Raw genomic sequence first — 27,475 nt, forward strand, 5'->3', positions numbered from 1 at the left:
AAAAGCAGGTTTACAAATCAACAGGTAAGAAACTGCTGTTATTATATTTATATCCTAATATAATGGAAATACATTTAAGAATGTTTGGTTATTTATTTAGATTTTTACATAGATTTTCACAGAATTAGAATTCTGAGTAGAAAGTCAAAATTCTGAGAAAAAAAAGTCAAAATTCTGAGGAAAAAAGGTGGGAATTCTGAGATTAAAGTTGATATGCTGGAAAAAAAGAATTCTGATACTAACGTAAATTCTGAGATTAAAGTCAGAATTTTGAGATTAAAGCTGGAATTATGAGACAACTCAGAATTCTGAGATTCAAGTCAAAGTTTTTTTGTTTTTTTCTAGTGACCTAATTTTCTTCCTTAGGTCTTTTTGGGTTGTTTTTGTGTTTACATCGTTTTACAAATAATGTTGAGCTACCCCATGAGAAATATGCAAATCATTTTATTTTGACCTTGCCTGTTTTCCCCCAGGTGGGCAGTAATGGAGTCGGCATCATCTCCCTTTCTAAAAGTGGAGATCTCGCTCTGTCAATCGCATCGTACCTCCCAGGAGTCCAGGCTGTTGTCTGGATCAATGGCTGCTCCGCTAGCGCAGTCCTACCCCTTTATTATAAGAATAGACAGATTCTCTCAGCATTGAAGTTTGACATCAACAAAGTGATTTCCACAGAGTCTGGAGCCATTATCACCAAATATGGCATGCATGATCCTCTGAAGGAGGAAAATAAGTCATCCTTGGTGCCTATCGAACGAGCAAGTGGACGTTTCCTGTTTGCAGCTTCAGAGGACGACTTCAACTGGGACAGCAAGGCCTACATGGACGAGATGGTGGACAGACTAAAGCGTCATGGGAAGGAGAACTTTGAGAGTGTGAGCTACCCTGGAGCCGGACATTATTTAGAGCCCCCGTTTGGACCGTACTGCCACTCCAGCTTCCATGGAGTCACAGGTATGCCAGTCCTGTGGGGGGGGGAGCCCAGGACCCACGCTGCTGCTGAAGTCCATCTATGGAGGAAGATCCAGGAGTTCTTCAGAACTCACTTAAACTGTGACAAAACTCAAACTAAATCCAAGTTATAGTGCTGCTGTCCTTTAATCAAAAGCAAGTCAAGATATCTAAAAAAGAGTTTTGGGCTGAAAGGAAGCCGTTACTTCAAAGACGACGAGAAAAAAGGCAGATTACAGTTTGAAAATGCGCAATTATAGCAAACCTTAACTCAATCTGTATAAACTCATGTTTTTGAAAGCAATTTAATTTAAAAAACACTATTGTTATGCCATTTAGAAAATAGAAACATTTCAGTATCCTGAAATTACATAGAAAGTTTGTTCCAATTTAATGTCAATTAGAAGAAAAATAGGCTTCATGTCATTTTCTACCATTTTAATTCATGAAAGTCTGGGTTTTTCTGGAAGTGAAATAGCCGCACTGTCATATTACCATAAAAATTACAATTCTTGCAGCTTTTTAACTGAATGCTTGTTGTAACATTAATTGTAATAAAACATGTTGAGACCTGGTAATTTGTTAGAACAGCTTTCAACTACATCCCTTCTCTAACACACTTGAAATATATTTTTAATTGTTTTTTTTTTTTTACTTGGGAAAACACAATTTCTTGTATCTAGTTTATTACTGTTATTTTGTTAAAGGAATTTATTTATTTTTCTAATATTCCAATTTTCTGTATTACACTACGGTCCATTAGGTGGCAGCAAATATGCCCTCCAAACAGAGTGTAGAAAGAAGAAGAACGCACTAGCGATGGGAGTACTGACGTCACATCCGCCATATTGTAACCATAGACACGGATACGGTTTAACAGCTTTGTTGTCTTTTATATAGAGTTTGGGACTTTGTGGAGGAACGCCGACATGCCCGGCCATCGCTGCTGCATTCACGGCTGTTCCAGTCGTTCACACGGTAAGAACGAAGAGAAATTAAACAACGGACTGCGTTTCTTCTGCTTTCCGAGGTGGAAGAAACATGAAGACAAACTTGTGTCGGAGATGACCCTATGGCCTGGGTAACGGCAGTTGGAAGGAACGACGTCACTTTCGACTGCATTTTACCATCAAAAAGGGTCTGCTCTGTCATTTTCATTCAGGTACTCTCTCGATTTAATACACACTAGTAAAAGTGACGCTTTGTTATACCGTGTGTGGTATTTTGCACTAGTGTTGCCATTTTCTATGTGGAGACCATGAACGCATCTCTGAAGATGCTGTTTCTGCTCAGTCAGCAGGTTAGACCTCAGAAATCCTTTCTAAACCGATAAATAGTCGTCTGGTTGTTAAACATACTATTCTGCGCATGTGTAAAACTCAAGGCGCGGGGGCCTTTGAATTCGACTCTACTAACTCAGTTAATGTTTTTCCAGGAAAACCAGCGTATGAAATGCTAACGACCCATCCTGACTGGAAAGCGTCTCTGCTGCTGGGCCAGAAGCAGGTCAGGCAAGAAAAAGAGCAGCAGGAGATGCCACACACAGCCGAGGTTGTGCAAAACTGTGAAGAGGAAGAGGAGAAACGGGAGAAAATTGGCCTCTCACAACCTGTCGAGGAAAGTTCAGAGGAAAACATGCTTGACCAATGTGCTTTGAAGCAAATCACTAGTCTAAAGAGTGAACTCACTGAACTTACAGAACTGTTCTTAAGGGGTGACAAAAAGGTAAAATATTACACCGGACTTCAGAGCCATTCCACTTTTCAGGTCTTGTTGCGCCGCATCAAACCTTTCCTGCCGCAGGTTGCAACAAAGTTGACTCACTCAGATGGTTCTCCTCACCTTAATGCGTCTGAAGTTGAATTTTCCAGGGGATCGGATAAGTTATTTACTTAACGTGCAGCAAGAAACCGCTAACGCTGCATTCGAGGACATGGTCGCCGCGTTGTACGCATGCATGTCTTCTCTGGTCCACTGGCCGGACAGAGCGGGTGTGGGTCAGTATGCCTCAGCTGCTCCTGGAGACATTTGGAAGACAGCTTGCCATGATCGTCGACTGCTTTGAGGTTTCCACGGAGACGCCTCCAATATGGAGTCAGGGGACGGACACAGTGGCACGGTGAAATACGTCACCGGCATCGCTCCGCAGGGAGTCATTTCCTTCACCTCCAGAGGCTGGAGGGGGTGCAGCAGTGACGTAGAAATCACAGAAAGCTGTGGTCTGCTGGGCAAACTGCAGCCGCATGACGTAGTTCTGCGTTTTAACATGAAGGACGATCTGGGCATGGTGTGTGCTGAGGTCAAAAGGTCATCACCAGACGGCCACCGTGAGCTGGATCAGAAGACAGCTGAGGAAACAAGACTGCTAATGCACATTAGAAGCCATGTAAGGAGAATTATTGGTTCTGTTTGCAACAAATACAAAACATTAAATTCAAACTTTCCCATCAGGATGATTGGACCGTCTGAGGAAGAGAGCGAGACGCTGCTAGACAAGGTTGTAGCAGTTTGTTGTGCTCTTATAAATCTGTATCCAAATGGTGTTCTTTCATTGGAAAAAGGAAATTAACAAATACTGTACGGCAGATGTAAACTCTTGTAATATTATGACTTTATTTTTGTACGAGTTTCTCTTAATATTATGACTTTATTCTTGTAATTTTATTTTTTCTTAGCATGGCCGTGATACATGTGTGTTACAAATGTAACATAGTTGTGAAAGGTCACATTGCAAACCAATAAAACTTAGAATTCTTCAGTAATTGCTTTGTTTTTATTTGGTTTCCCCCATGTAATTTTGGCAAATAAAGGGCAAATATTTCCAATTCCGCATGACTTGTCACAGTTGAGGAGTTTGGGAAAGAATAATTAGTTCCTATGTTACGGAGGGGGAACAGATTATTTCAGACAGCTGAAATATTTGGTTTCCCTCCTTAGCTTTGGCAAACAAAGAGCAAATGTTTCCAAATTCTCAACAATAGTTGTGTGTGATGGTAGGATTGAGCGATGTAAATGTCAAGATGATTGAGATTTTTGTCCCATGTCCAATGGGGTAACAAACATTACAAAGTGTGAGCTTCAGGCTGTGTAAGTCGAACCTCACACAATACCAGGTTTATTTATTTATTTACTTAGTTTTGTTGTGGTGGTCGATTAAACTTAAAGCTACGCGAGTCGTTTTACCGAGAGATCGATCAGAAGTGCTGTGAAAGAGTTTAATATCAAAATTAGAAAAAGCATAAAAGATGGACTTTCAGTACACACAGGCGGAAGGCTTGCAATATTATTAGCTATTCAGTGGATTGATGAAATAAGATCAGTAATTTTTCAAATTTCAGATTCCTGTTAATCATTAGTTTAAAATGCAACCATTCAGAAAACAGGCCAGATATTTTAATAGAAATTCTAAAAATATTATAGATAAATATGATGGGTTCAATAATTAACTTTCTGTCAGCACCAGCTCATTATGGTGTTAAAGGGAAAGAAATGGCAATAAGCTGCTAAAAACTCAGTGGACTTAGTTGTTAATTTTAGTAAAACAGGAATACAATTTTTAAAGAGAAAATGAAAGATTAATGGCAAACACAATAATAAAATAAAAGTACATTGGTTTAATGAAATTCAAAAGAATGGAGAAATGAGAAGTACAGAGAGGATGAGGAGAGAACAGACAATTATTTCATGTATCGGATTTGGGCACAGTTGGTTAAATAGCATTCTTTATTTTGGAAAACATTGGTTTGGCAAGTGTGATTATTGTGTAGTTAATGAGACAATAGAGCATGTTATGTTATTCTGTCAAAATTATGAAGAAGAAAGACAACAATTGATTCAAAATTTAAATCGAATTAAATATAAACTAGATTTAGTTAATTTATTTAGAAATAACCCAAAATATAATTTATCAGATAATATTTTGCTTACAAAACAGAATTTAATTCTGTGACATTCTGGTCCACACTCTATACCAGTCGGTGGCGGTAATGCACCAGTTTCGTTGTTTGCCCATCGTCAAAAAACATCGAAGAAGAAGCGCCGTGAAAATGATCGGATTCGCTTCTCTGGTTGCACGTACTCCGTGTCCGGTCCGTGATTTCATAATTTAAAGGAGCTTCCGGTGTTTCCCTGCTGTTTCTCTTTCCCTCGCTAGCCGGCTGCGGCATTTGGTTTTAACTTGCGAGGATAACGATCCCCTGTTAACTCCTTCTCCGTTGATTTTGCCAATAGGAATGACTTAAAGTCTTCTGGAGAGAAATGTTGAGAGCACTAATGTTGGTTCTTCAGGAAGTTGTGCTGTTCTATTTTGTTATGGGGGGAAGTGATAATATTTCTGTATTTTGTTTTTTGTTGTTGAAATTACAGCCAACAGTGACGCAGTGTGACATTGTCTGAATGTACACCAGTCAAACACAATATGATAAACACCAACCTGGGTAAAGTTATCTTTCCTGATCCACACTCCATTTCAGTAGTGGTAATGCATATGGAGGAATGTTGCTTGCCACCCAACATAAAAAAGAAGAAGAAGCTAGTCTTGTTTACCCCGTAGATTCCAGTACAGAATGCACCTAAGTGCGTCATCAACCCAGCATGCATTGCACAGGTGAGAAAACGTCTACGTTTGTGGATGAAAAATATAACGAAAGATATAAATTTTTTTAGTAATTATGAGTTTTTACATATCACAAACAGCAATTTTTAGTTAATAGGAAAATGACAACATAATTAGGCCAACATGTTCACCTAAAGAGACCGAGGCCCAATTTCAAGGCATTAAATTGAAAAGCTAAATCGTACTATAGAGTGGCATTATGTAACTGGAAAATATCTCACACATCCCCTTTAAATTGAAAACTTTAAAGCACACTGGTTATAAGGTTATACTGATACAGATCAGAGTCTAGCAGTGATTAAATCGTCCTTCTCCAACCTGGAACTAAAATATATTAAACCTGGATGTAATGTTATCTGCAGATAAATGAAATGAAACATTAACCCCAGGTTTTCAGTTATGCTTTCTGCCGTGGTGTGCTTCTTCTTTCTGTGTGTTGGATCTCTTTTCCTCTTAAGTAGCGTTTTTACTTTTACTCACATAAAACTTTTTTTCTTATCATACCTGCGTCTGTGTTTGGGTGCTCCAGCTTCCACATTGTGACAGAGCATCACTAGCAACACCAAAACAACCTTGACAGCTTTAAAAGAAGCAGTTAACAGAACATGACGTATTAGTAACCAAGTCAGCCAATTATGTCTCCCCGGAGAGGAGAGATAACGTGTTATTGTTCTTCCCAGGTTCGCTGCAGAGTTCACGAAGACCTTGATCTGCCTCCTTGGCTTATTAAGCTGCATCACTGAAAATCCCTTTCTCCTTCCCTCCTGTTCTTTGTGTTTCCAGATCTGCTCCCTTTCTGTCATTTCGACTCCACAGAGGGCGCATCAGCCTCCAGCTTTTATCAGAGGGGGTTGTTTGTTCTTCTGCTGTACCTGCATGAAGAGAAGAACGTGCAACTTTAACTCAGGTTTGTGCTTCTGCATTCCTTGGTTGAAAGGGATTAAGGTTAGTTTGTTGCTGAGTCTTAAAAAAAAAGATGGTAACACATTGATCTCTCAGAATTCTTAGTCTAATCACAGAATTCTCACATTTTTTCTCAGAATTTTGATTTTCTTTTTTCCTCACATAATTCTGACTTTTTAAAGTCAGAATGGATGGAAAGCTTTCCATCTTCCCATTTCCTACCTTAGCACATTGATCAGCACGTCCATGAGGATGATTAACAGCACTAATACCCTCCTCCTGGTTCTGATTGGTTTTTTTGTTTTAGTTTTTTTTTGACAATAGTAGCATTAGCAGTAGGTGGAAGAGCTTGATTTTTTTTTCACAGATTATCTTTCCTACATTATATTGTCACAACATAAATATGAAAAAAGTTTTGGAAAAGTTAGATACTGCACATATTTTTAGATTTTAATTTGGAAATACATTTAAGTAACACTTATAGTTTCCATTCCGCTTCACGGTTAGGTTGTACTTTTTGTTTTTATACTTTAAAGAACGCCTCAAGAATTTAAAATATAAATATGTTCTTAGTTCTAGGAAGACATGAGTCCATATTTCTGTTCTTCCAAATCATTAAATATCAGTTCTTCAAACCTGACATGAAGCTTTTACAGTCATGTGTTATTAACACCCCATCAGTTCTGAGTGCTGCAGCGTTGGCAGCTGTTCGCAGATGCTTTTCATCGCCTTGACACAGTGAACTTTTGAACTTCACTCAACTCTCTTGCTCACTTTTTTTTATCCGCTCTAAGAGTACAAATGTAATTTTATAACAGGGGTGGACATTATACTTGTATTACTGAAACTTTTTCCCCCCTATACATAAGACAAAACACTTGCATCGTATATCTAACAGCTGCAACAGTCCAGGCTGCAGAGCTCCAGTGGATTCAAAAACGGGTATAAAGTCAGGTGGGTGGGAAAAAAAAAGACTAAATTGCTTCTTTGCTTCACTCAAATGATATTGGCACAAATTTAATTATTGGAAAGGTACTGATATGTTAAAAAATTACTAACATCAACCAATACTGATGTCAATGCCGATATATTGTGCATCACTACTATATATAGCTAAAATAAATATTTCTGGTCTGTTTATCTCATTTTTCTGCGGAACTCTCCCTTTGCAATGCCTAGTTTCACAATTGCAATCCAGACTTTAAAGATATTGCTGTTGCTTCTTATTTCATTTATTTATTTATTATTTTTATTAATTTAAAAAAAAACACACATCTCCAACTGAAAACGATTTCTCAGCATACCATGTTTTCAGATTGCCGCTGTAGGCACTTTGTTTACACCAACCGATGCATTTTTAATGAGGAATAATAAACCAGAAAGTGAAACATGTTGACGAAGAGGAGAAAATGTTCCTTCAGGGGGAATTTTAAAGTGCTCAGAAACTTTTTACACAAAGCCCAGTCTGAACATTTGAGAAATCTGTTTAATCAACACAGTCCTTGTTGCTGAGGTTTATAAAGCAGACCAGATGTGGTTACTCCATGTTCCTCCTCACCGTCCCCAGCTCCTAATGCAACATTATGACTGTTACGTAAGCCGCTGCGTTCGCCTCCACACCTCTGCTGCAGCTTGCAAGGAGCCATTACAGAAATATTACATAGATAAATATTTAAATAACAAAAAACCTCAATTTGCTTCCCAAAACACCAAAAAGTCATGGCTAGGAGATTGTAACATTTCTTAAATAACAGCTAATTAGGAGTTTGTGCTGCTGCTGCAGGTGTTTGCTGTTCATGTTTCCAAGGCAGACTGCTTATCAACACAGAAAAAACAGGAAGAAGCTGAAGGACTTACAATTACCAAGCTATCGTGTCACCTCTGTGTATTTAGGCTGCGTAGATGCCTGCTACTCTGTAATTAGCTTAGCGTGCTAATAACAGGAGCCAACATCTCTGTTCCCAACTGGAGCCAAAATATATATTTATCTGAGACATTGTCGAAGTGCTGTGTCTATTCAACTTGTTTGCTACTAAAACAAATGTTAGAAATGTTTTCAATTTAAATGATTCTTAAAGTATGAAATCACTTTGCAAGTTTTTAAACTAAAATTTGGTTCTCTGCTGCTTCTAAAAAGAGCCCAAGCGTAAAAAAACCCCCCACCCATACAGTTTTTGGCAATAAGTTGATGTTTTTTGATATCTGGAAAACGAACCGTTTCACAAACCTTCGGAATGTAACGTCACAAATCAACAGGCACTGCTCGTTGCCTAGCAACCCCAATGGAACTCCGCCCGTCACCTAGCAACCTGAGCTCCAGCACGTTTAGCTAGTTTTACTGCTGTACAATGGCTGCTGGAAAAGACAAGTGTTTGTTGTTCACTTTCCATTCAGTAACCTTTGGCTGCATTCTTGTTGGCTATGCATGAGGCTCTACTGATGCTTTTCAAAGATTTACAGTTGTGTAATTGCATGTCTGTTTAGAGCTATTTTCATGTGGGAGTGTAAATGCTGAGTTGTTCCAGGAAGCATAATAGGTCACCTTTAAGTGAAAAAAATTATTGGTAAAAACAAAACACTGAATCTATTCCTCGTTATTCAGTTTTAATGAAAGAATTTGATTTCCAGTATCTTGTAGTTCAGTTTTAAAGATGTCGGTTTTGTTTCAGTCATTCAAATTCACAAGTTTCTTGGTTGTTGATTATGTTTTAAAATTCTGGTTTAAATCTGAAACTACTCTAAAGAGTGACAGACATTATGGGATAGGCCCCTGATGCCCAAAATATGTTCACCAAAATACATTTTCTGAAATTGTTAGCAGGATATCTTCCTTTAAAATAGGTTTTTGTGTGATAACATGTTCTGCGTATTCTTCTGTCTCATAAGAGCATTTTATTTTCATGCAGCTGCCAGGGAGAGATGCTTCCTGAGAAACTGATTGGTTTCTTTTTATAAAATCTATCCTGGGAATCACAGCCTACATCATGTTTCTCAGAATTTCTGTTCCTGGTGGATTGCATTAATGTCTTTTCATCTTGGTTTTGGCCACATTTGAGATGTTCTTTGAAAACTTAATTGCTCTTTAGTTGGAAAATATTTGAATCAATCACACTCAACAACCTTTGGTTCGCATAATCTTGCAGGTGAGACATTTTCCTCTCTTATGAACAATCAGAGTTAATGTTTCATCTTTCTTTAGTTCATTTAGCAGTGATGTCTAAACCATCTGTTCTGATCCCAAAGCGGTGCGTCTCGGTGCGTCTCATCAGGACTTTAAATGCAAAAGACAGATTTTCCGTTCTGTAAATGTATCTAAAGTGATATTTATCTCAATGTGATCCCACCGAGACCTGCAATGTTCTGTTAAAGCCTTGCAACACAGAGACATAGTCCAAGTTTTTCATGTTTTACATCAGTTTGGAACATGCATATTTACAGGCTTCTGATTTAAGCTGGCTTATATCCTGTAGATTTAAGTTTTTATGCATAAATAAAGTATATGGTGATTTTATTTATATATATAGTAGAAAACTTTCTTTTTCTTGAATTCTGAAGCAATTACTTGATCTTGCCCTCTGCAGTACTTTAAACAAACGCAGGGTGGTGCTACAGCTAAATGGAAAACTACCAGCCCACTTAGAAAGGTACGTTCTGCTGCATAAATTGCTCAACTATAGTTGGAAGGCAAATCTTAAATAATCCTAAAAAATAAGGTGAGTTATTCTCAAAGAAATTTAAATAAAATGTAAAAGTTGACCTTCATGTGCAAATCTTGAAATTTTGAGTTCTTTCAGGAGCTTTAAAAAGTCTAAATTTAGGATAGAAGCTACTCAAAGAGCAACCGTTTGCCTTATTTTATTGCGATTAGTAAAGCAGAAATGCAGAGCTCAGCAAACTGATTTGAACTTGTTTATATCCCCTCAGTCTGCTGGGAAGTCAGTCAAATCAGCAGCCTGATGCAACACGACCGATTAATGAGCAAAGAAACGCGAAATAAACAGATTAAATATTCCAAATATTACTTAATTAAATAATTTTATTTGTAGTCAGATGATCTCTAAAACGCCACTAAATTCCATAAACAGTTTTCAAATAATCTATAATGTCTTAGTAAAGGATAAACATGACCCAAACAACCTGGGAGTTATGTGTACATTTTATTTTTCCCCTTTATGAAATCATTGCTTGCATCTGAATAATCAATAATCATCTGGTTGGATTTTAAAAGTCACACTTGGGTTTGATTACTGCCAGACCTGTAGAATAATAAAATTACTTAAATAGAACCTGTCAAACAACATGAAGTAGGAACTCATGAAGCAACACATCACATCCCAGTGTAAAGAAATAAAACAACAGAAACAGATTTAAATATTCATATAAATATTCATTTAAATCTGTAAGTCTGGAAGGATAGATTTTTTTGGAAAGTTACTTAATGACCCTTCTCAGATTCAAGTCTTGTTGTTATTTAAGATCATTTTAAATATGTTTTAATGTGAATAACCATAAATGGGCTCCAGCAGAAGACTTATATAAGCTCAATTTTCTGCACCAGTTTGCAGTTATTCAGCTCAGTTATCATACTAACTAGTCGTCTTGTTGCTACTTTTTAGACTTTTGCAAGAGCTTAGGACTGTCTTTCTTTCTGCCTCGCTGCTTGTTCCCCTTTTTTATACTTTATTTTTGACTCGGAGATAAAAGGCAGAGCTATTATAGTTGTTTTCCGACTCACAGTCCACCTGCCAGATGAAAAGAGATTCGACAAATAGAAGAATAAATGAAAGAAAGAGGCTTTTACATCATTTCAGTTACAGAATCAGCAAAATGCTGCTCTATTTCCATATTAAAAGCAGAGCAGAGATGGTTGCAGACTTGTTTACCTGAACAGTCTCAAGTTTGGACTCTTCTCTTGTCTTAACACCAGAACTCTGAATAAATTAAAAAGAATCATGACGTATCTTTTTCAACGTACACAAACAGAATAAACTTAAGCGTGTCTGCTTGTGGAAAGTAGAAAAGCCTCAAATTAAACAGTGTGGCCTCATTTTGGGAGCTTATGACAGCTAAGAGACGAGCTGTGAAACCTGCAGGAGGGAGATCAGGGGTTGTGTAATGAACGCTACATGAATAAAAGAGGATAAAGTGTCGAGAGGGAAATCGCTTTATTATGCTACGTCATCTTGAGAGCTGACAATGAAAGCAGCTCTAAAAAAGCCAATTCTGTCACTGTTGGAGGGGTTATTTGCATGTCACTTGTGGGATTTCTGTTGTTCTTGAACAAATTAAGAGTCAATTAAAACAATCAAGGGAAGAAAAATACTTCAAATGTTACCAGAGGGGGAAAGAAATCATCTTCCCTCTGCTGGGAGGTACTGTTCCTTTAAGCAAGGCAAGGATTAGATTACCTCCCCAGCTTATCATCAAACTCAGCAGAAGCTTGATAATAACCCATTAATCAAAAGAACAAGCCAAACCTGGGAAACATCTAAAACATGAAGAGAAGTAGTTGCTGAGGACCAGAACTAAAAAACATTAAAACAGAGGATAACATCTTCTGTGTCTGTGTTTTCCAAATGTTTTTATGTTCTCTTGGGTGATTTCTCTGTAAATCTGACAAGTGCGTTACTTAGGCTCCCACAAGGTTAATCTGCTGTCTTAGAGGGTCAAGGTTCTGCTTATTTCTTCCTTTGCTTCTTTATTTAACAAAGGGACAGTACACATAAATGTTGGTGGACCCTGTAAATGTACATGATGTACCCCAAAGGCTAATTTCCATCTGTACTCCCTTAACCCTTTAAGAATAAAATATAAAATTAAAGCCAACAACAGGAGGCTCTGCTAAATTTTGAGAATAATGCAAATGGCAAAGATGAAAATGAAAATATAAGATGAAGCTTAACATTTCTTGCAATTGTTTTATGAATTGTGAAAACAGATATTTAAAAAACCAACACTGTACTTAATTCAGAGCTGATGACAGAATAACATATGATTCTTGGACATATTGTGCATGTATAAATCATGGACATCTAATATCTATAAACAAATCAATTACACTCGTAATGTGTATAATTTGCACAAAGCACTAGCTTAAACCCAACTAGCTGCATGTTGCAGGTCGTGTTCAGATTTAATTGCAACTGCAACGTAAGCATTCAGCTCTTGGTGCGTTGCCTAAAGGAAGCCGTGAACACATAAACCCTGACTTTCTTTACTAGATTGACATCAAACTTTTAATGATAGTAAGAAATTAAAAGTTTTCATTTCTTCTTTATCAGTGGAAAAATGTGAGGCAGTGAAAAACCTGGAAGCACCATCTGTTTTCGCTGGTCTAACGAAAGAAAAGCTTAACACTCATTCAAATTATAGATTTAATTGGAAGAAAAGCACCACAGAGAATAACGCTAATTAATTTTAAAAACAGCTGCAAGTTGCTGTATTTTGGGGGGTTTTTACGCAGAATGACAACAGATAGCCTGCAGAACTGCAGCCACCATTATCCCTCTCAGGAAATCTAATCTGCTTTGATAAAACTGTCTTTCACTGACTTTATCTTATTACATGCGCTTGTTTTACATTCAGGATCATTAAGAAACCATTTGTGCCTATACTAAAATATATTTTCCCCAAAGTTGATCTCGGAAAAAGCAGCTAATCATCTAAATGAATATTTATTTATGAGCATCTATCTGTGTCAGTGAGGCATTTGATTTGATTCAGTGACACAAAATATTCGCAGATTTTCCTGCTGGGACCAATTATTTCTTAAAATTATCACATCACTAACCCACTTGCATATTTTTTTTTTCATCTGCTGCCTAATACCTGAAATAAGATCACAAATGTTTGATGTTATTTTTGATCTAAAAACAAACACATTTAATAATGCACTTCAATAGCTGTGAAGACACAGTGATGTGAGAATGAGATGAAAAATTTGAAATGAAAATTTCTGCAGGGAACGTTTAGTAAAGAGAAATCTTTCTTTCAATGCAGCAAATGATAACAGGATCCAGCTCTTGAAACTTCTGCACACTTTTATAGTACAGAAAGGATGAATAATATGGACAAGAAAAGGTTTATAAAAGCAAACTGGGGAGCCACTAATCATTGAAAGTGGAACGAAGGAGGATGGATCCAATAATAACCATCAATTGACCAAATAGAAGAGCCTTTCTGGTATTTCAGACCAATACTCTTCTTATTAAAATGGCACTGTCTTTGTTTTCTTCATCTAGATTCAAACCATCTCCATAAAGCTTCTAAATTGATTAAAAAGCACAAAAAATCTGAACAAGCTTTCTAACCTGTTCACTCTTGTGGTGTTTATACGTGATTAGTGGCTGCATGGTTGCACTGGAGCAGGCGTCAACCCGTCAGTCAACACAGAGACACGCAGGACAAATTAGCATGCGCACAAACAATCGCAGCAAAGGGCAGTTTAGACTGACAAATGAGCCTGAAGTGCCAGTCTGGTCGATTGTGTGAAGCTTGAGGATCCAGAGTCAGCATGAAAAATCCATGTAGATCCACAACGGCTGCGATGCACAGCAACACGACATGGATTATGTGAACATTTATCCATTTATTAAATCTTTAACAGTAAAGGATGCTAACCTAAAGCTGACTAAACTTCCAGCTGTCTGGTTGCTAATTGCACCATCTTAAATACAAAATTACTACAACAGTGGGATTGAATATGCTATGAGTTTATTTTGGCAATTTATGTGTCCAGAATATATAATATAGGTCAACCAGGGAATAAAAAAAAACTCTGAAATATGTTCATCCTGTTGTTCTGATGCTTGTTTATTACAATAAATGATTTCCTGCTGCTTTCAGTCCACTTTACAACTATTACAACTGAATTAAAAATACTTCACTAAGCCCAAATTGAAATTAAATGTTGCCGTTTTCATATCATCGGTGGAGGCAGCATGATGTAGTGTGGTTGTTTAATGGGAGGAGGCCAAGAAATCCACTAACGGGACTGAAATAAAAGTTTATGTTCAGGAAGGAACACCAAAGCAAAAGAGGTTCAGAACACTTATTAAAAGCCAAAGTTATTTCCTGCTACAACGCTTAACCGTTTACATTTCTTTCTAGCAGTAATACTGTGAGATTTGGAAATCATTTTTGGATAAATATCAGGATGAGGTTATATTACCATATATTGTTTTGTGTTTTAAACCGACCGTACAAAAGCACATGCCGATGTGTTTACAGATTAAAAGGTAGGTCATCACACTTGTATTTTTTTATCAGCTGTGTATTCATGTGTGTTTGTGTTTATATGTAGCCTGAGAGGTCTGGAAATAATTAAGATAAGGGTGGCGGCTTGGGGGAGGTTCACATGCATCTCTGGGATATATTTAGCTATAGGTATTCAGAGGCAGAAGCTTCCCTCTGTTCCCTTCTGCAGTTTTACTCTTCCTGAGTGTGTCAGCACCTGAGACGATTCAACCTCTTTCCACAAAACTAAACAGAAGAAAACAGGGTGTGGTAAAGCGAGAGAAGAATGCATTTCTGCAGCTGCAGCGATAGCAGAGGTGGGAATTGCACCGTGAAGGCAGTTATTGACTGATTTGATTTTCTTTACCAGCTGCAATTGAATACCGTGATGAGATAAGCGAGTTTCGTCTCCGTGTCCAGGAAAAATCAGCGTACAGATGTTCTACCATGAAGGCTCCTAACCAGCACACCATAAAGAAAGATGGAGGAGCCAAGGGAGGAAATGAAAAACAGGATACAGTTACATATCTGAGAAAGAATGAGAGAAACTGAGATAATGGCAGCTTTTTTTCTCTCTAGACACACAACAGTCTGCCTTTCAGATTATCTAATGGATTTTTTTTTTAAAACAGGATTTTGTTTAGACATTTATTTATACTGATAACCTGAAGGCCACGAGCAACACAAAGCACATCCAGGGGAAATCAAAAACGCTTTTTAATATTCCTTATAATCAATACTATCATTTCAGGGACCATTCATAACCCTGCACTGTAAAATTCTCTGGCACTGATACTTATCCACAAGTAGCTTAAGTAAAGCAAAAATGTAAAAAAAAAAAAAATCTCTCTCTCTCTCTTATATACACTCAACAAAAATATAAACGCAACATTTTTGTTTTTGCTCCCATTTTTCATGAGATGGACTCAAAGATCTAGAATTCATTCCAGATAAACAATATTACCATTTCTTTCAAATGTTGTCCACAAATCTGTCTAAATGTTTGATAGTGAGCACTTCTGCTTTGCTGAGATAATCCATCCCACCTCACAGGTGTGCCACATCAAGATGCTGATCTGACATCATGATTAGTGCACAGGTGTACCTTATACTGCCCACAATGAAAGGCCACTCTGAAATGCACAGTTTTGTCTCACAGCAAAATGCCACAGATGTCGCAAGCATTGAGGGAGTGTGCTATTGGCATGCTGACAGCAGGAATGTCAACCAGATCTGTTGCTCGTGCATTGAATGTTCATTTCTCCACCATAAGCCGTCTCCAAAGGCGTTTCAGAGAATATGGCAGTACATCCAACCGGCCTCACAACCGCAGACCATGTGTAACCACACCAGCCCAGGACCTCCACATCCTGCAGGTTCACCCCCAAGAACGTCTGAGACCAGCCACTCAGACAGCTGCTGAAACAATTGGTTTGCATAACCAAAGAATTTCTGCACAAACTGTCAGAAACCGTCTCAGGGAAGCTCAACTGCATGCTCATCGTCCTCATCGGGGTCTTAACCTGACTCCAGATCGTCGCCGTAACAGACTTGAGTGGGCAAATGCTCCCATTCGATGGCGTCTGGCACGTTGGAGAGGTGTTCTCTTCACGGATGAATCTCTGTTTACATTGTTCAGGGCAGATGGCAGACAGCGTGTGTGGCGTCGTGTGGGTGAGCGCTTTGCTGATGCCAATGTTGTGGATCGAGTGGCCCATGGTGGTGGTGGGGTTATGGTATGGGCAGGCATCTGTTATGGACGAAGAACACAGGTGCATTTTATTGATGGCGTTTTGAATGCACAGAGGTACCGTGATGAGATCCTGAGGCCCATTGTTGTGCCATACATCCATGAACATCACCTCATGTTTCAGCAAGATAATGCACGGCCCCGTGTTGCAAGGATCTGTACACAATTCTTGGAAGCTGAAAATGTTCCAGTTCTTGCATGGCCAGCATACTCACTGGACATGTCACCCATTGAGCATGTTTGGGATGTGCTTGACCGGCGTATACGAAAGCGTGTACCAGTTCCCACTAATATCCAGCAACTTCGCACAGCCATTGAAGAGGAGTGGACCAACATTCCACAGGCCACAATTGACAATCTGATAAACTCTATACGAAGAAGATGTGTTGCACTGCATGAGGCAAATGGTGGTCACACCAGGTACTGACTGGTTCTGAGTCCCCAGACCCCCAATAAAGCAAAAAAAATGTACATTTCAGAGTGGCCTTTTATTGTGGGCAGTATAAGGTACACCTGTGCACTAATCATGATGTCAGATCAGCATCTTGATGTGGCACACCTGTGAGGTGGGATGGATTATCTCAGCAAAGCAGAAGTGCTCACTATCAAACATTTAGACAGATTTGTGGACAACATTTGAAAGAAATGGTAATATTTAATATAGATCTTTGAGTCCATCTCATGAAAAATGGGAGCAAAAACAAAAGTGTTGCGTTTATATTTTTGTTGTGTGTATATATATATAGACATATATCTATATCTATATATATATGCAACAGTTTATTCATACGGACACAACAGGAGAGGGGATTTAGCAGCCACACACTCACCTGGGAGCTGCAGGAAACTGGGAACGTTTCACATCAAGACGTCCGCCCACCTCTGGAGGAAGGCAGCAAAGGAAACATGAAACTCAACCCTTCCTGTCCGGCTCTAAATCAGGATCAGAGAGGAAGATTATATCATATGGCCTGTGCTTTATTGTCTGAAGGTTTAAAGTTCAAATGTTGAGGCAGTGGTGAAGACTACTCATGTTAGAGTTTGAGGTTAAATCAATTACAAATCAAATACGCACGTTAATTACATGGGCTGTGTGACTATTTGTATTTATCTTAAATCATTAAAAGTTGAATCATAACTGATGGACTGACAAAAAGTTGCATTTGGGATCACAGTCGCTACAAGTTCACACAAATTTTACTTAAACACAAATTTGATTGGATGAGCTGCAAAACTTCATAAAAATTAAGCAAAATGGCAAATTATTTAATTTATATTTGTGATTAAATACAAATATTTAAGCAGCATCTACTATGCAGAGAAGACAACTCTAGAAACATGAAAAAATAAGAAACTTAAGAGATTCTAACTGCATACATAAAGGGGAAATATTATGTATTTTCCAGGCACATTATGCCACTCTATAGAACAACCAAGTAATTGTTACCTTCAGTTGTTATAAAAATGCTACATATATATCAAATATGACTTAAAAGAAATGTTACTTTCTGTAAATTGGGCCTCTGTCTCTTTAAGAAACTCCTGCTCTTTCTGAAGGTCATCACAGCAGCGCTCTTCTATTTACCTTTAAACTATGTTTTTCTCAGTTTCTTTTTTGTTTTTACCGTTTCACTGAGAAGCAGCTCGTGTGATGAGCTCAGATGACTTGCAGTTCCACCAGGTGTTTGCTAATTGCTGCTGGCTAGTCTGCAGGAGTTTCATCGTCAACTTGTTTTGTATATCTCAATGGTTGCCATGGAGATTTAAGGATTTCTCAAACATCCGTAAAAGAATCAAAACAACACTCTTAGGTACGTTTTTGATGAGGGATTAACATTGCAACATGATGTACAAAATACTGCCTCTTTAAAAATAGGGGATCTAACTTGGTTTTCTTCTGAAGTAGATGAAAGATGTAACATTTATCACATTTAAGGTGACACTGTGGCATGATGGTCACATTTCAGGATAAGGATCATGGTTTAAAAAAATAAATACATTCTTCTTTATCATGCAGTTTAAAAACTTTGATTTCTTTCCACAGTCCAACACCCTTTAGCTTGATTTTCACTGTTCAGATTGTATCCAATATAATATAAGAGGTGGTCCAGCTCATAATCCAGGTATGGAAAATATTAATAATATGTTCCTGGCATTGGTCAAGACTTTGATTGGCAAGTGTTTCATGGTACATTCCCCAAAAAAGACATGAAATCCAGTCTAATGCATCCATTCACCCCCTCTCCCCCCACAGTTTTACCAGTTAGTCCTCTCTAAGTCTCACATTTTTGCACATATGAACATTTATATCCTCGATGATTTTATTAATCCACTCAGTCACGTAAAGTCAGGGCATTAATGCCTGTGGAGTTTTCACTTTTGAAATTTTTCTGACTTACGAGCGAGTCGGACGTAAGAGCTGCAGGTATCCCAAGCCTGAAGGAAAGGAAAACACCGACATGTGGCTTTAATGTGGAGCGGGTCTGCGAACCGGACCTCCACGCATCCCTGAGACCTTGAAAACACACCTCAGGACGGAAAGAAGCACGGCAAACACACACACACATTCCTAAATCCTGATATCTAAAGTATGCAATGCGGCCTGACTGTAGCTCGTACTTTAAAGAGGCTGAGGAACAGCCAAAAGCGTGCAGGTTCTGTAATGGTTTCAGCATGCTTTTACTCCCTTTGCCTGCCAAGATCTAACCCGAGTTAAATCATTTTTGAATATCTTTGAGGGGAATTCAGCTACGAACAGAAACCCAAACAAGTTTGAACTGAACAGTCAAAAGTCTGTGTGTTGACGAGTAAACTCCAAGATACAACACACAGCAGAGACCTGACACAAGCAGCTATTTCCAACTCTGCTTTGAAGTATTACTTATATATCTTCAGAGGAAACACTTGAATGTGTGTTAGAGATTAGTGAGAAATGCTTTTGTCTTTCCCCAGAGACGCAGTGCAGGTTTTTTTTCCCTGTCAGATCAAAGCAGCCGAGCTGCGATTTCAGAGATGTCAAAACCGGGTGGATGCCGGCGCTATGAAACATACATGACAGGATTACAAGGGGAAGTACTTCCCTGAATAAAGAGAAATTTTGATGAGCTTAAGATTGCTTCTCTTTACCCTAAGAACTAACTGAGGGGAAAGTCGGCAGAAATTTTTATATTTTTCCATCCAAAATAGAGTGCTGCACACCAAGTTTCCATCCCGTTTTTATTCTCACAGCCAAATTTCTGTGGTTAACAGAATGTTTTTGATGTTTAAAAGGAAAAGCAAAATCATTCATTCAAAATGAAGGATAATACACACTGTTTTATGTGTGGTTTGTTTTTGTTGCTTATTGGGTTCTTTACTTTGTTGCAGTGGATTCCTTCCTTACTGAGCATTTGATGGTAATTATGAGGGGTGAGGAAGGAGTTTCATTTTTAAATAGAGGTCAAAATGTTTCCCAGAAGGATGTCGCTTTGACTCGAAATGAGAAATAACCCCAGTAAATCCCCTCCTGGTTTATGCACAGGTTTATTTCTTATTATTGTGAGTTGATTCACAGACACACGTTAATCTTACTGGAGATTTCAATGTCGCAATTGAAGCAACAAAGATATATTACAATGTCAGCTTGCAGTTGGAGATCCAATGCAGTTGGATATGCGGGAATGCCCTGGCAAACTCCACAAACTCCTACCGCTTAGTGCATCAATAAATCTTTGTAGTTGGAACTGAGAAAACAAGATTTTTATTAAACAGGTATACACTGAACAACTGTATTTTTCTAATCTTTTATTCTAAAAGAAAAAATAGACAGTTAATAAATGTTTAAACATGGAGGTCAAAACATTTAAAAAACAAAATATTATTCAACAATTTTCAAAGAAATTCAAAAAGGCAACATATTTGTAAGCTCAACAATTTTTCTAAGTAAACTAACAGTTTAGAAAGTCCATTCTTTAAAATATTTACAGATGATAAGAGGTCCAAAGATGTCCAGACAAAATTTCTCGTTGATGTTTTAGAACGTTCTGTGATAATCTTGTAAGAGTTAAAAAAATATTCACAGGGACTCAGGAACCACAACTGCCTGTGAATAGTTGAAACTGAAATAATTAAGAGCTCCTAAAGCACTTATATTTGCTTATTTTAATAGTTTAAACACCATCCATCCATCCATCCATCCATCTTCTTCCGCTTATCCGAGGTCGGGTCGCGGGGGTAGCAGCTTCAGAAGGGAGGCCCAGACTTCCCTCTCCCCAGCCACTTCTTCTAGCTCCTCCGGGGGAATCCCGAGGCGTTCCCAGGCCAGCCGAGAGACATAGTCCCTCCAGCGTGTCCTGGGTCTTCCCCGGGGCCTCCTCCCGGTGGGACGTGCCCGGAACACCTCACCAGGGAGGCGTCTAGGAGGCATCCTGACCAGATGCCCGAGCCACCTCAACTGGCTCCTCTCGATGTGAAGGAGCAGCGGCTCTACTCTGAGTCCCTCCCGGATGACTGAGCTTCTCACCCTATCTCTAAGGGAGAGCCCAGCCACCCTACGGAGAAAACCCATTTCGGCCGCTTGTATCCGCGATCTCGTTCTTTCGGTCATGACCCAAAGCTCATGACCATAGATGAGGGTGGGAACGTAGATCGACCGGTAAATCGAGAGCTTCGCTTTTTGGCTCAGCTCTCTCTTCACCACGACGGACCGGTACAGCGCCCGCTTGACAGCAGACGCTGCGCCAATCCGCCTGTCGATCTCCCGCTCCCTTCTTCCCCCATTCGTGAACAAGATCCCAAGATACTTAAACTCCTCCACTTGGGGCAGGACACCCCCCCTGACCCGGAGAAGGCACTCTACCCTTTTCCGGCTCAAGACCATGGCCTCGGATTTGGAGGCACTGATCCTCATCCCGGCCGCGTCACACTCGGCTGCGAACCGCTCCAGCGAGAGCTGCAGATCACGATCTGATGAAGCCAAAAGGACCACATCGTCTGCAAAAAGCAGAGATGAGATCCTAAGGCCACCAAATCGGATCCCCTCAACACCTTGGCTGCGCCTAGAAATTCTGTCCATGAAAGTGATGAACAGAATCGGTGACAAAGGGCAGCCCTGGCGGAGTCCAACTCTCACCGGAAACGAGCCCGACTTACTGCCGGCAATGCGGACCAGACTCTGACACCGGTCATACAGGGACCTGACAGCCCGTATCAAAGGGCCCGGTACCCCATACTCCCGGAGAACCCCCCACAGGGCTCCCCGAGGGACACGGTCGAACGCCTTCTCCAGGTCCACAAAACACATGTAGACTGGTTGGGCGAACTCCCATGCACCCTCCAGGACCCTGCCGAGGGTGTAGAGCTGGTCCAGCGTTCCACGACCAGGACGAAAACCACACTGCTCTTCCTGAATCCGAGGTTCGACTATCCGACGGACCCTCCTCTCCAGGACCCCTGAATAGACCTTGCCAGGGAGGCTTAAGAGTGTGACCCCTCTATAATTGGAGCACACCCTCCGGTCCCCCTTTTTGAACAGGGGGACCACCACCCCAGTCTGCCAATCCAGGGGAACTGCCCCCGATGTCCATGCGACATTGCAGAGTCGCGTCAACCAACACAACCCTACAACATCCAGAGCCTTAAGAAACTCCGGGCGGATCTCATCCACCCCCGGGGCCCTGCCACCGAGGAGCTTTTTAACCACCTCGGCGACCTCGTCCCCAGAGATTGGAGAGCCTAACCCAGAGTCCCCAGGCTCCGCTTCCTCAGTGGAAGGCATGTTGGTGGGATTGAGGAGGTCTTCGAAGTACTCTGCCCACCGGCCCACAACGTCCCGAGTAGAGGTCAGCAGCACACCATCCCCACTATAAACAGTGTTGGTGCTGCACCGCTTCCCCCCCCTGAGACGCCGGATGGTGGACCAGAATCGCCTCGAAGCCGTACGGAAGTCTTTCTCCATGGCCTCTCCAAACTCCTCCCACGCCCGGGTTTTTGCCTCAGCAACCGCCCGAGCCGCATGCCGCTTCGCCCGCCGGTACCCATCAGCTGCTTCCGGAGTCCCACAGGCCAAAAAGGCCCGATAGGACTCCTTCTTCAGCCTGACGGCATCCCTCACCGAAGGTGTCCACCAGCGGGTTCGAGGGTTGCCGCCGCGACAGGCACCGACAACCTTGCGGCCACAGCTCCGATCGGCCGCCTCGACAATGGAGGCACGGAACACGGTCCACTCAGACTCCATGTCCCCCACCTCCCCCGGGACGTGTTCGAAGTTTTGCCGGAGATGGGAGTTAAAGCTCCGTCCCACAGGGGATTCCGCCAGACGTTCCCAGCAGACCCTCACAACACGTTTGGGCCTGCCAGGTCTGACCGGCTTTCGCCCCCACCACCGGAGCCAACTCACCACCAGGTAGTGGTCAGTGGACAGCTCCGCACCTCTCTTCACCCGAGTGTCCAAGACATACGGCCGCAGATCCGATGAAACGATGACAAAGTCGATCATCGAACTGCGGCCTAGGGTGTCCTGGTGCCAAGTGCACATATGGACACCCTTATGCTTGAACATGGTGTTCGTTATGGACAATCCATGGCGAGCACAGAAGTCCAGCAACAGAACACCGCTCGAGTTCAGGTCGGGCGGGCCGTTCCTCCCAACCACGCCCCTCCAGGTCTCACTGTCATTGCCCACGTGAGCGTTGAAGTCCCCCAGCAGAACAAGGGAGTCCCCAGGAGGAGCACTCTCCAGTACCCCCTCTAAGGACTCCAAAAAGGGTGGGTAATCTGAACTGTCGTTCGGCCCGTAAGCACAAACGACAGTCAGAACCCGTCCCCCCACCCGTAGGCGGAGGGATGCTACCCTCTCGTTCACCGGGGTAAACCCCAACGTACAGGCGCCGAGATGGGGAGCAACAAGTATGCCCACTCCTGCCCGACGCCTCTCACCTTGGGCAACTCCAGAGTGGAAGTATGTCCAGCCCCTCTCAAGGAGACTGGTTCCAGAACCAGAGCCGTGCGTCGAGGTGAGACCGACTATTTCTAGCCGGAACCTCTCGACCTCACGCACTAGCTCCGGCTCCTTCCCCACCAGAGAGGTGACATTCCACGTCCCAAGAGCCAGTTTCTGCAACCGAGGATCGGACCGCCAGGGTCCCCTCCCTCTGCTGCCACCCATCCCACACTGCACCCGACCCCTTTGGCCCCTCCCACGGGTGGTGGGCCCATGGGAGGGGGGGCCCATGTTTCCTCTTCGGGCTGAGCCCGGCCGGGCTCCATGGGTAAAAGCCCGGCCACCAGACGCTCGCCATCGTGCCCCCCCTCCAGGCCTGGCTCCAGAGTGGGGCCCCGGTGACCCGCGTCCGGGCGAGGGAACACCAAGTCCAAAGTTTTCCTTCATCATTGGGGTCTTTGGGCTGCTCTTTGTCTGGTCCCTCACCTAGGACCTGTCTGCCTTGGGTGACCCTACCAGGGGCATGAAGCCCCAGACAGCATAGCTCCTAGGATCATTGGGACACTCAAACCCCTCCACCACGATAAGGTGGCAGCCCATGGAGGAGGTTTAAACACCAAATATACCTTATTATGCATTAATACATGCAGTGAAAGCCGTCCTTGCACCACTACAGAAGGTAAAATCTTACTTATCTCTGCTCTTGGGGCTGTAGCCAATCAAATGAGTGTTGCTCCTGGATTGGCTGTTTTTGAAATGCCACCCAATAGGTTCTCATGTTAGCCTGTTCTACCTTATTTGCTTTGTACAGACGGCCCGGATACTCAGATCCTTGGCTATCAAGAAACTGGAGATATAAACTCTATTGAAATTAGAAATTTTACCCAATCGCTAACGTGTGTCCGTGACTTATGTAATGCTCTAGTTTGACACTATGAAGCTTACAGGAAGTTGCCTGCTCTGTAAACAATCCTCCTTCGCTGTGAAGAGAGAGATGCCGATCCAAACGAGGAGGATGTTAATGCTAATTTAATATTTGGAAGCGTTGCCAACACGGACTGAACGGCTTTGTTTACTTCCTCCGCTGTCTTTCCTAAAGCCACAAGCAGACTACAATTCTAACAAGATCCTTATGTTCGCTGACTGGCCCGGTAGAAAAGCCGCCAGAGATAATCAAAGTCAATGGGAGAAATCCCAGATGGAGAAGTGAAGGGAGATGAGAATCAAGCGTTTTTCTCTTTTTTAGGGAAAATTACCAAGTATAAAATCATAATATTACAAGAATACTTTCACAGATTTTAGACTCATGAAAGTCTTACTCTCTTTTCTTCTTTTCGAACCAGGAACGTACCGCACCAGGTGAACACAGAGATCCACATGTGTTTAAGCAATCCTCCAACTTATCATAGGTGTAAGATTTCCTGCTTTTCGAAGCAAACACACGCACACACACGGCGAAGACTCCTCTCTGTCCATCTGGAGACGATTAGTGTTTCTCCAGCTCGCAGGAAGTCAGTCATCATTTCAGGCTGACAGGTACATGGAAGAATCTGACCGTCTCTCTCCGCTCCGAGGCGTCCCGTACAACCATCAGCTCTGTGATTCTTCACAGCTTTTTGGCATTCGCTCTGATCGTCTGGCGGGATCAGCTGAAGGAAATCACCTTGCTTTATGGAGTCCAGACAGTGAACACAGATCGTTTTGTTTTTTTAACCTGTATTCAAAGCTGCCTGGGAATCCCACTGTTTCAAAATCAGCCAGATCACAATGTGCCAGTAAAACTTTTTTTTCCCCTGCCAACTCACTCGCTCTGTTTTCATTACAAATGTGCACAAAACCTTGTTGATATTCCATTAATGTCGAAAAAACACAGTTAAGCAACTGTGGTGTGCCCATTAAAGGTGCATTATGTAACTTTTATTTTTAAAAAATCTATTTTTTAAATTTCATTTGTTTAAACTGTCACTATGTCATGACCTTGCTATCTAGGCTGTCTTCTCATAGCACTGTAAATCACAATCTTGTAAGGCGCTGCTCCTCCTCCTTTTCCTCCCTCTTTGCTCAGTGATACACTTTATGTTGTGAATGCTAAGGCTAGCAATCATGGAGACTAATGACGCAGACAATTGCTTTTCCTGTAACCTTATGTTGTTTTCCCATTAGTACATTTAGCAGCGAGTACATGTGGTTGATTGACAGCACCAAGACCCTCCTCCTGGGTCTGATTGGTTGTTTTTGGTCGTGCATTTCTTCAGATGACACTAGCAGTTCGTGGAGGAGGTATCTCATACTGTCACAACATATGACATATTTTAACAAATATGTAAAAAAATATTTTTAATAAAATTTACGTACTGCAGCTCTAAATAACACAACCAATTAAAATCATGTGAATAAGTTTGTTTACGCAACACGTCATTAAAAAACATGCTTCATCATCATCATCCGCTTACCACTTCCTGTTGTCTTCTTTGTCTTTTTCGCCAGAAGTAACATCACATAATTTGTGTGATATGAAAAAGTGTTTCTATTGAACTACATAAAATGTGTGTAGTTCAATAGAAACACTTTTTCATAGCTGAAAAACCACCTCATCATAACTCAAAAACATCAAAACGTGTTTCCGTTGGGTAAATTTATGTTTCAAATTCCGATTTTGGCAAATATATTGTCAAATGAAGCAGAGCTACTGTAGTGCTTGGTGTTTTTGGAACACAACTTTCCTTTGTTCCTCCATGATTCGCCTCTCAGAGGTAAATATTTAAACCAAGGCAAAGTTGTAACACAGTTTTTTAATGACTGCATACTGTACTCACGGTTTCCCTCTCTTTTTGTCATGGGCTAGATTAAAAAAAGAGCTGACAATTCATTTTCCTTCAAATGCCATTTTTAGGCTGTTCTAAGGTGAGAACAATCACAATTTCTCTTATTTGAAAAAATATTTGAGTGCCTTAAAAGCATTCGAAGTGCAATTATCTGGAAATTAAATATGCCGTCATGCTATTATCACAGTGATTTCTTCTGCCTCTCTGCTTCTCCATTCATAATTCAACCTTTTATGCACTTCCCATGTTGTAAGTGGTGCCATGGCTCCTGCCAGGGCGGCCTCACGGAAACGTGCAGACATGAAACATTCTGCAGCCGTGGAGAGGAGAGGCTGAAGGAGCCGATAAACTACTGGTGAAAGTGTTTGTATTTCAGTGGTTTGCATGTAGGCCAAAACTCATGGTTAAAAACCAGGCCGTGCCATCATCTATGTTCTTCTTTGTGGTTTTCACCAGTGGCAAAACCCGGTTGTTGGTCATGTGACTCGTGTGACAAGAAAAAGTGTTTCCATTGCAGTTTTTCAACCAATTTCTTTACAGCCAAAAAACTACCTCATCCTAGTGCCAAATCTTTTTATCACAAAAAAATGGCACATTTCCATGATTCAAATTTATTTTCGAAATGTAAAATTGTGCAAATATAGCATTAATGGAAAGGCAGCTACAGACAAGGGCTGCGTTTTTACTACAAATGAGATCAAATCTTTGCCTATATCCTGCTAATGTTGAAGAAACACCATTTTGCTATTGCAGTGTTTCCATTAAATAAGAAATAAAATTAATGAATAAGTTTGTTCACGTGATAAGTCATTAAAAATTATGGCAGCAGCAGATGTAAACAGTTATATGAAATATATTTATAATGCAGCCAATCAGAAGAGACGTTGGTGTCCTATTCAGGTGTTGGCGCAAAAAGCCTCTTATCCTTGGGAACAGCTACGCTTGCGATGCTTTGGGGGAAAAAATCACAAATTTTGTAGAAGAATTGTGGATTCAACACCTTTGATTCAACAACTTTTTATAAACTGCAATTCTGTGAGATCTCTAGTGAATCCAACTGGACATTGTCCAAAAAAACCCAAAAACAAATCATCATCTCTGTACTACTTCCTGTCGTCTTCTTTGCCTTTTCCACCAGTAGAAGAGGCAAAAGGATGAGGATTTTTAATTAACTTATTCATTTTAACTGCTTTTGTTGTTTAATGGAAACATCACAATTGCACATTTGTATTTTTCTTTACATTTGGGAATATCACAAAGTTTTGAGCACATTTGTAATA

The 27,475-nt window shown here is 40.8% G+C and overlaps 1 protein-coding gene and 1 long non-coding RNA gene across 10 annotated transcripts in view; both read left to right on the forward strand.

The window, feature by feature from the left end:
- The window catches only part of LOC116721714 (acyl-coenzyme A thioesterase 1-like), a 36,407-nt gene extending 32,697 nt beyond the window's left edge, over positions 1-3,710 (forward strand). For 3 of the 9 annotated variants that reach the window (XM_032565619.1, XM_032565615.1, XM_032565616.1), the window contains one exon: positions 474-3,710. In XM_032565619.1, the coding sequence (XP_032421510.1) occupies positions 474-1,082 (609 nt within the window). In that variant the 3' untranslated portion in view covers positions 1,083-3,710. The remainder of the gene's footprint in view (positions 1-473) is intronic. The other 6 variants (XR_004339672.1, XR_004339669.1, XR_004339670.1 and 3 more) reach the window with 6 other exon arrangements.
- Positions 3,711-5,750: 2,040 nt separating this feature from the next.
- On the forward strand, positions 5,751-27,151 carry LOC116721180 (uncharacterized). Its single transcript, XR_004339545.1, has 2 exons — positions 5,751-6,470; positions 24,714-27,151. It is a non-coding gene; the product is annotated as an uncharacterized LOC116721180 (long non-coding RNA).
- Positions 27,152-27,475: the final 324 nt, after the last annotated feature.

This window comes from Xiphophorus hellerii, chromosome 6 (genome assembly GCF_003331165.1).
Source record: "Xiphophorus hellerii strain 12219 chromosome 6, Xiphophorus_hellerii-4.1, whole genome shotgun sequence".
NCBI lineage: Eukaryota > Metazoa > Chordata > Actinopteri > Cyprinodontiformes > Poeciliidae > Xiphophorus > Xiphophorus hellerii.